The following is a 10,512-nucleotide window of genomic DNA, read 5'->3' as shown; positions in this document are numbered from 1 at the left end:
GGATATCACTAGTGGGACTTCAGTTAGCATTGTCTATGAGGGGAATGAAATTCCAAATTGGTTCAGCCATCAAAACAACGGATGTTCTATAACTATCAAGCTTCCTCTAGATTGGTATGGTACAGATTTCTTGGGATCTGCCTATTGTATGCCCAAGATGCTGAGAAATTAAAATTTGATCATAAGTAGAAGTTATGTGCTTGATTGTCAACCCAATTATGGATATGATCGATTGATTCAATTGGGTATCGAGGATTTTGGCAGAGACAACTTCAAGAAATGAAAGAAAGAAGCGTATATGACGAGCATGAATTGAAAGATTTTTTTTTTTTTTTTTTTTTTTTTTGGTTATGAATCGACAAGAACGTCTAATTCTCAGTTACTTTGATCTTGGTAGGTACATGTATGGAGCTAATGCACAGCTAAGAATTATGCGAGTGGCAAGTGCTCCATCAATCTTTGAAGAAAAAGACATTGAAGAAGCAAAATTTAAACGCTCCGCTGCTTTCTATATGAATGGAAAATAAGAGTCAGTTAAGTGTTTAAAGGTGCAACCAACGAGGAATCCTATTGGAGGGTGAATCAATCAACAGCTATGCCATTGGACAAGGGTTTCCGCTCATCATATCAATTTGTATGGTGGTGCAACAATGGACATTTGGTCAACTAATTGTAAAAAACTTGATATCATACACATCGCATAAATTGTAAGATGCTAAAAATGATCTACCTAGGTGATTTTTATAGACCGTTTTTAACTTCTCACACATTTCTCTTTATTTATGGTCATCATCAGATTGAATAAATCAAACAAAATTAAAGAACAAAATTAAACACGAGTGTATAAGAGGCTGAAAATGACCTTATGATCCCCCAAAATCTATAAATGGCACACCCGTGCATTGAAGTGGTGCATAATTTCTAAAGCAAAATTATATAAAGGGAAATGTTTAATGAGTAATTGTGCACTCAAAACACATAAAAGTATAAAAAAAAATAAAATACAATTGGAACAAATGTACAATGATTTTTTTGAAGTGTCCTTTTAGCCCCCTTATATAAAATGTGCTGGGCTAGCGTGCCTAATTGGAACAACTGTCTCCCTTAAAAGGTATCTGGTTATAGGGTTACTTAAAAAAATATTGGATTATAAGACTGATAATGTTAGGAAGATCATTTATTTAAATTATATTTTGTAAATTATATAATATGGTTGTTGATGATTGAATGATTATTTAAGTGTTAAACAACATACTTATTTTTTCATTGATGATTGCTTATTTTTTGTTGATGACATATCACATGTTGTATAAATTTTTGTTTGAAAAATTAATCTACCTAGCATTACTCTTCCAAAAACCACACGTCTTTTCTTAGGTGACGTATGTGCATCCCTCACGAGACGGTTAGCACCTAGAAGTTATCACCTAGTCGGTCATGATGTTATTATATACTAGTGACTAAGCTCCCAAAAATGTCATAGTCATCATGGTCCCAATACAATTAGTATGCATACTTCATGTTGGAAAATTTTCGATATTTGATACTCAAAATTCACTACCACAAAATTATTTCAAGTTTGTTTGGCATTCGAACCTTAGTAGGTTGCACTGTAACAGTGTAATTTTTATTTTATTTTCTTCTAGAGGAGTAAAAATACTGGTGAATTTCATGAGTGGCAATAAAATCTTTTAATTATGTGTGAACGCTCATGTATAGTTAGTAATGAATGTGGTTCTATGTTCTTAAAATAGTCATGGAAGTTTGAATACTTGCTCAATTTAATAAGTTTGAATATTTGCCGGAGAAAAAGTTTAAATAAAATAATATTTGTAATTTAAGAGATTTGTTATTAGAGAGTTTTAACAAAAAAATCCACGGTACTGCTCACTTTAACGAAAAACCACATTTTTACACTAAAATGTCAAACATGGTACTATTCACTTTACTCCTTATTTTGTTCTTATTGTTAAAACTCAAAGTTTTCAAATCATTTTCATTAGTTTTCCTTTGTTATTAAACCTCTAAAAATGTGAATATGCACTTCTTTTGTGTTTGTATTTAGATATACAAAGACAAATCGGTGTTGTCACTATGCAATAGAATCATCTTACTTCGGTTAATAACATTATCACCAAAATACTATAGGATTTAGATTACAAATTTAGTCTTCAAAGTCGAAAACCTTCATACTCTGTATTCTTTTTCATTCGATATCGCAGATCCATCTCCAAAAACTGTAGCTAAAGCTACAAAGTACTCAACACAAAACTTTACTCACGCCAATCATACACCATAAGATAAGTAGAAAGTCATAATCAAAATGTTTAAAAAACAAAGAACAAAACGTGGTCACTAATCGATCTAGAAGCAAAAAATTCCACAAAATCTTAACTGACAATCGATATATTACATTTGACTAAAAAATATATACAGCACCAAGAAAATAAATCTCAATAACTTTTTCTTGAAGAAGAAAAATCAAATTCTCTCCCACCAATCATGTGTTCGGTAATTAATAAACCGAACACAATGTATATCTATTTACAAAGCCACCCACCAAAACTCAATTACAAAAAAGAAAAAAAATTAAATAAATTCTATATACAAAAGGAAGGTCTCACTCATTTCTCTCTTTACGATCAACTACCAGTCAACCCCTAACATTCCAAAAATACCCCTCTCCTTCACTCTCGTCAGTCAACTTTCAAGCACTCCTCGTCGTCCTCCTCCTCCTCCTCGTCCTCATCCCCAATCTCGCCAAAACTATTCGTACAACCACAAACGCCACCAAACACATCCCTAACTGTCTTGAAAACGACGTCGCCGAACCAACCGAGACACCCGAACTCACAGTTACACTTCTCCCGGATCATCCGGAATAATCCCTTATCGCCGACCTCTGGCAGCGAGGACATCGGCTGGAGGTACGCCAGTGCGGCGTGCTTGACGAGCGGGTTCTTGATCGGAATCTCGTCGTGCCAGCTGGAATTGTGAATCGGTGACATGATCGATGGCTGCGTCGACGCCGGGAGGAGGTCCCTGAGGCTGGTGTAGGTGACGGTCTGGATCGTGATCATCTCGATGTCAGACACATCGACCTCGTCGCTGAAGCCGTTGTGGAGGAGAAACGTCGGAGAATGGGAGTGGGAATGGGAATGCGAATTGGGCTTACGGTTTTTAACGGCGGAGATCTCCATGGAAGGGGATTCCATCGACAATTCCGACTAGAAAAACATGAAAAAAAAAAAAATTGGGATTTTTCAGAGACGGAGTAGAAGACTGAATCGGGAAGGTTCTTGTGTTGCGTCGGGAGCCTTTGTGAAGCGGGAGTAGGAGATGGTGCACGCGCTTTTTGGGGGGTGGATCCATGTGGGGACGGCACGTGTCTAGTTATTATCGGATTATCGGATTGAGTCAATGAAATTTTTTGATGTTGTTAGATTAGTCATCTACAAGATTCGAATCTACGCCATTATCATGTAAAATCTCAACTTCTTTTTATTCATGTGGTAAAGGATCACTTGCGAATCAAATTTCTTTTTGCTTTGCTGTTTTTGGGTTGTATATTCAATTAGATTCATGAACAGTCCAGTATAAATTCTGCCTTTTAGTTTCACTAAAGAAGGACTTAAATCATATTATTAATAGTTTATTATACGAGTAAGCTTATTTTCTTTTTTAAAATAATTTTGTTTGTTAAAAAAAAAGAAAAAGACGAATTAGATTTATATTTTTAGGTCAACAATTCTCACTTCAGACTCCATACAATGATTGCCAGTTGCCACCGATTTTTTTTTCCAAGCAGAAGAAAAATTATTTCTTCACCGAAAATTTTATCATATGAATTTATATTTAATAAAAAAAATATTTAATTAGCCGTTGAATTGATAGGCTTTTTTTTTAATGGTTGGATTTAGATGAATGAATCATCTTTTGCATTTTTGTTGTATAAAGTCATGAGAAAGTATAAAGTGTAACTTTAGGTTACATAAGGTTGTTGTGACATCCCACATCGTCCAGGGGAGTGATCCTTATATGTATATTCTCATCCCTACCTAGCATGAGGTTTTTTGGAAGCTCACTGGCTTCGGGTTCCTTAGGAACTCCGAAGTTAAGCGAGTAGCGCACAAGAGCATTCCCAGGATGGGTGACCCATCGGGAAGTTCTTGTGTGAGTTCCCAGAAACAAAACTGTGAGGGTGCGCTGGGGGTCCAAAGCGGGCAATATCGTGCTACGGTAGAGTCGAACCCAGGAAGTAGTTCCGCTTCGAGCCGGGATGTGATAGTTGTTCAATGCAATATAAAATTTAAAAAAGAATACAATATATCAGACCTATTTTTGCATAAACTCAAAGGTGTCGACCCCATGAAAATAGTGAAGTGAAGCCCAAATTCTCACAAACTCACATTATGGTCCGCTAGATATTTATCGCCGTTTAATATAGAATTTGAGTCTCATTTTGCTTTTTAAATTTGAAAAATCGTCACTTAACATATGGAACTAAAACAAGTGTTGTTTGTCCCTAAATTTTTCATGGCTCTTGTGTGTCACCATTAGTTGCCGCAGTAGATAGTGTGTATGTGATAGAAACTGCATTTGTCTGATCTCCAACCAACAGATAGTGTCATTTACTAAGAGTGACTCAACTTTAGATTCTTTCTTTGTCTTTTTTATTAAGGACTTTACTTTTGTAGATGATTAAATCATAATATGTAAATGGTGAACTAAGGCTTTAAAACTAGGAGCTCAAGTTTTGATTCAAAGAGGTTAAAAAAAAAAAAATTGCTTTAGTTCTTGTATTGAATTGATAATAGTTGATTCAGAGAGAGTCGCACTAATATAACAAAAGCTAATACAAGATGGACATTCATAAAGAGGAATAATTGACCAAAAAAAAACTATGATGAAATGAATGAGGGCTTTAACATTGAAAAGATGGGAGAGCTTGCTAGATTGGAGAATGTTAGTGTGCTGGAAACACGACTTGATTCACTAAGTGTCATAATATAAGTGGTTGAATTTTTTTTTTAAGCATTCAACCACTTGTATTTTGACACTTGATCTACCGAGCCGTGTTTTCGACACACTAAAACATCTTTAGCTTAATTTGATAAAGGTTTTAACGAAGAAGTTGTCTCCATTAGTTTTTGAGAATTGCTGTTGGATTGATTGTTTGAGTGTCTCTTTTTATTTCTCTTACTCTTCTATTTAAAGTATTTCGTGACACACCCTAGCATTCATCATCCCCACCAAAACGTCTTCATTTGTGGTCTACAATCAAGGATACCTCTATGCCACATGAAATTTCACTACCCAAAGACAAGTTTCCCTTATCATTTAGTATTATAATTTAGTGGTATTTTTTTTTTACTTGTAAGTGAAAAATTTTAGACTTAATTTTAGTTAAAAACGAATTTGAACTACATTATTAATAACTCATGGTGAGGCTAAGCTCAGCCCTCCCTCTTAATGTAATAAGATCGTTTGTTTAAAAAAAATTAAAAGACAAGTTTGCCCTTATTTATCCTTAAGCCATTTAAGGCCACCATCCAAAAATGACCAAAACCATCTTAAATTGTCGGCTTCGGAAGAAAGCTTTTAGGCCCCCTATTTTCAGTCCAAACAGGTGCCTTTAGCTTTTTACCCTGTCGCCGTTAATTCTATCCAGGACCGTCAAGTAGCTTACGTGGTGGGGTGTTTCGGCCAGTTTAACCGCGGATTTGGATCCTCTTCTAAGCAAGGGATCCGAATCCTCCTAATTCAATAACACAAACAGTTGAATTTTGATTCAACGGTTACAAACCCTAAAAAAGTTATAATAATTGTAGTCATTAGATCAAAATCTAACAACTCATGTTATTGGTCAAGAGAATTCAAACCCTCTGCTCAGGAGAGGATCCAAATCCTTTAACTGCACCATCTTGATGTAACCGTTTCTTGGTTGCCACATGTATACTGGCCCACATTTCTCCCTCTTTTTTTTTTTTTTTTTTTTTTCTTTTTTCTTTTTTTATTTTTTATGGATAAATTACATTTTACCCATCAGGTTTGGGATCGATTGCAACCTCATACAACATCTTTAAAACGTTTCAATTTCATACATTTACTTATCATTTTATTTCAATTTCATACATCCGTTAAAAAATCCGTTAAGTAAATCATTAAGAGATGACGTGGCTGAGGAATTTATAAACCCAAAAAAAAAATATATATATATATATATATATATATATATATATATATATATACTTTTATACTTTTAATTAGTTTTTTATAATTTTTACAATTTTCTAATAATTTAAATTGTGGCTGAGCCTTGCGTCACATATGCAAGGTGCTAGGCTAGGCGATAATTGCCTGACTTCTCCATCTGGCTTGCCTTGAGCCCAATTGCTTGAGTGAGCTGAAGTGAATTGGGGAGGAAAAAGTTGATTGGGTTGCCCATCCCCCAAACAATAAGCAACCGTGAAATTGTTTTTAAACACAAGAAATTGCTCGACTCATAAAATATCTATGTGAAAGTTTAATAATTTCATTCGTCATCACAAAATGTTGCTCATAAAACTTATTTTCGTTGCCCTAAGATTAATGCAGGACATCCCTGGACAATATAGATAACAAAGCTCCATTTGGCAACATTTTGAGCTCCATCAGTAATTTTTTCTGACCTTAATTGTCCAAATGGCTTATACATTTTAATTATGGGAAGAGATCCCCTTCGGATCTCTCCCACAAAGTCCCAAAGATCTAGAGATCCGAATCCTTAAAATTTGGTTCAATGGCTACAATTATTATAATTTTTAGAGGGGGCGCCCTCTATTTGTAACTGTTTGATCAAATTTCAAGAGTTCGGATCTTCGAATTCCTAAAACTTGATGAGAGAAATCTGGAAGGGATCTCTTCCCTTTAATTATGACATGCAAAAGATCATGTGAAACTCAATAGTATGCTGGGGCTTGACTCCTTGTTTACTTTGACACATTTCTCACATAAATTAATAGGTTTTGTAAAATCTATGAATACCACCTTTTGTGGCATTTTTGTTAAAATCAATGTTGAACATTCCTAACACCATGTAATAAATGGAACTCTTTTCTAAAAACGTGATTGGTATTCGCCAATTCTTTCTTTAAATTTTAATTTTAAACGATTACCTCTAAATTTTTATAATTTGTTAATTTCTCGATCTGACATGAGATTTCAAAATTTTTCACCAATCTTAGTCACCTGCACGTCATATGACAATTGTCTGAAGGCAAAAAAGTAATTTTGTACCACAACAAAACCTAATCGTTGCTAGATAGAAGAGGAAGGCATGGGCGCCACAGAGAACGTATATGGGGTTGGCGGTGGGCATTCTAGGGTTAGAATCTAAGAGAGAATATGAAGCGGCGTAATCAACAAATTAGTAGAAAATTCGAAGGTATCTTGAGCTTTGAAGCTCATAACAATGGGTATCGTGGTAAAAGACGGTGGGCATCGTCCAAATCTCCAAGATACGGCAAGTCTTTACTTTTTTGGTTCTTTTCAGTTTGATTAATATGCAAAATGGTTGCTTTGTCTGTTATTTTCAGCTTTAAAATTCTAATGGTGTGTGTATATGGGCTCCCTTGGTTGTTTTCTATGAATTATTGTCTCTTACTTCAAGATTTTATAGTTTGTGTCACTGTTTGAACTCAAAATTACCTCATCGATCTGAGTAATCGATGTCGTTGAATGAGTAGAATTTTAGACCGTTGAAGGACAAAATGGTTGAAATGATTTTCAATTAATATTGTGATTTTAATTATGATATTATCTCTTAATATATATTAGGATATCTACACCTAATATTAGGTATATCCAGCTGGTTTTTTTGAAAAGAGATGATCTGATCCATCTTCAAAGGATTGCACGAAGACATTCGAATGAGCTCATCATATCAAAGCCCCAGGTGCATGCAATCTCCTACGTGGCTAATTATTATCAAAACCAAGTCCAATCTTTGATATTGAAGTGGGTGGTACAATTCAAATTGGCTTGGAATTCATGGGCGTGTTGGAGTGAATGGGGTTGTAGCACGTGACTTTATCTTGAGATATGGTATTATATTTCATCAATTAGAATCACTTTTCAGAGTTTAATTTGGTGAAGGAACTATCATGCATGTACATGGTCTTCGTCAGAGGAAATGTGCATTATGAATTCAATTGGTGACATGATTTGATGGAATTATGATAAGGTAAGAAGCCTTGGTTATGATGGGATAAGCCTGCCACGGATAGGCTTTTGGATGGGTGATGGGACAGGTTATTATTTTTTTTGAAAAGTCAACCATCTGGAAGTTAGGCTTTAACTTATGCCACAGATCAGCCTTAATTCTACGAGTTTGAGTTTCGGTTGGTTTCTACGAAATTATTAGGCCTTGCCAAGAAAAAAGTATGGTTGCTATAAATACAAAGTCGTAGGCAATATTGAGGCCTTCCAATTCAACACATAAATTGTCTTATGCAAAGCTTCTCAACAACCTTTGAGATTTTATCCTCTTTCATTTTCTTCTCATCAACATATTTTCAGTTTGGATAAATAGTACTATGAAGGCAACTGGCAACATCTTCAGTTTGGATAAACAACACTGGAGTCGTAGAATCAACCAATCAAGGAGCACCTTCAATTTGGATAAACAGCACTGCTTCGAGACCGATTGGTTATTTATCTAAGTCTCAATCGACAAGGATTTTCAAGTCCTTGTTGGTAGAGGTCATCTTATCAGCCTTCTAAGTGAAGTGAGGTGTTACAGGTTACTATACTTGACACGTTGAACGCCGAGTTGTTTTATGATTGGATATTTGCAAGTACACTTTAGAGTTCGGCATTCCGACGGCCGAACAACATTTACCATCAAGACATACATCTCTTTCGAGTATTTGTGTCCATATAGTCTGGTGTTAGTTCGACGTGCTTATACTCTCACGGATATAATCACCGTGACCGAACTCGACGCTGACGATTTGTGAACTTTGCAGAACTAGCAGCCTTGTCTTCAAGCTCTAGAACCCGAAGGTCGAGACGTGTTCCTTGCTCGGCAACAATCGCAAGATTAAGAAGTCAGCAGTGCGCTTAACGCGACATCAACATATTTTACTCCCCGGCCAAGCTCGGCCATTGAGTTGGCATGCCCCGTACACAATCGAAGGATGTAGTTAGCTTATTAATTACTCGACATACGCGCCATGTAGGCTTGGTAGTTTTTAAAGTCAACAGGTACCAAAACATGTATTTTATGTATTTGGTCTGTTGCTCCTTCTACTTAATTCAATAAATACAGATATAAGGGAGCTAATAAACAAACAGGTATATTAAGTGGCATTAAAAATGAGAGCAAAGCTTGAAAGAGATATCTAACAAACAAGCAAGTTTTTTTTTTCTTTTATTTTTTTATTTTATTTATTTTAACAAAGAGACAACTGGTGGTAAGTTATGGTTATCCACTCCTTCCGGAGACCAAGAAGACACACAGAGGCATTTCAGCCTTCCCCTGGCTACAAGTTTGACTTCCACACCAACATTAGATTTTGAACCCAAGACCTCTAATTTTTAGTTTGAAGAAAACCTGGCAATCCGTCGTTTACCATTGAACCACCAGTTCGTGGTTAAACAAGCAAGTTTTTGTTAAAACAAATAAAAAGAAACAAAAAAAATAAAAACAAGCAGATTTTACAAAAGCCAACATATGAGTGAATAAATAGAACTCATTTATGTGCCATATTAACACCCTAACATAAAATTTGATGAAAAGCTAATGGAATGAATGACCAAATTGATATGTAGGATCCATTTTCAGGAATCAAATTAATTGATATTTTATTTAAGGGTCCATTTTGATTGGAAGGTCCAATTTCAAGATCAAACTGTGATAAGTATTCAATATTTTATTGATTTCTATTTTCCAGCTTAAAAATTCAATGAAATGTACTTATGTGACCCAATGAATCCTAAAGGGCGCCAAAACACCATCTTCGGAATATCCCGCATGAATTAGGTGAGCTTATAATGCAGTGACAAAGACACGATAATTTCTTCAAAAAAAAAAAAAGACACGATAATAGATTTTACATTCCGACATTGGAATGTTTTACAGCCAACTAAAAATATAAAGGAATACTAGTTTCAAGGCATTTTATATATTTTTACTGAAGATGAAGATGCTCTATACTAAATAATGTAAAGAATGAATTAACATTAAACTCGTCATTCACGAGATTCAAAATTACATCTTCCTTAAAAAACACTAACTGGTGACACTAATGTCTAAGCATGAGCATTATTTAACAAACTATTATGCATGTTGAGCAGGTGGGGGATTATCAACCATCGATCATAATAAGACTCGTAGTTACTAACGGTCCAAAATCAACCACGTCTCGTTGGTAACCCGATCTTCAGTAAAACTCCTTTTTCCATTTCAATCAAACACGATAAACATGCTTTTGCATATCTGACATTCCATCTGCTAACGGTCCTTGTAAT

The 10,512-nt window shown here is 35.1% G+C and overlaps 1 protein-coding gene across 1 annotated transcript; it reads right to left on the bottom strand.

Moving 5' to 3' along the window:
* Positions 1 to 2,301: 2,301 nt before the first annotated feature.
* On the bottom strand, positions 2,302 to 3,374 carry LOC137728254 (uncharacterized). The gene has a single exon (XM_068467095.2). It carries the CDS (start codon positions 3,213 to 3,215, stop codon positions 2,697 to 2,699), a length of 519 nt encoding a protein of 172 aa, XP_068323196.2. The 5' UTR covers positions 3,216 to 3,374; the 3' UTR covers positions 2,302 to 2,696.
* Between the last annotated feature and the right edge of the window lie 7,138 nt (positions 3,375 to 10,512).

The sequence above is a fragment of the Pyrus communis genome, chromosome 10, assembly GCF_041283825.1.
Source record: "Pyrus communis isolate YQ-2024b chromosome 10, ASM4128382v1, whole genome shotgun sequence".
Classification (NCBI taxonomy): Eukaryota; Viridiplantae; Streptophyta; class Magnoliopsida; order Rosales; family Rosaceae; genus Pyrus; species Pyrus communis.
The sequence above is the reverse complement of the archived record's forward strand: the minus strand, read 5'-3'. Positions and strand labels throughout refer to the sequence as shown.

Bases quoted from the DNA above. Each gene is read 5' to 3' on its own strand.
- LOC137728254 (XM_068467095.2), bottom strand. From the start codon at position 3,215: ATGGAATCCCCTTCCATGGAGATCTCCGCCGTTAAAAACCGTAAGCCC.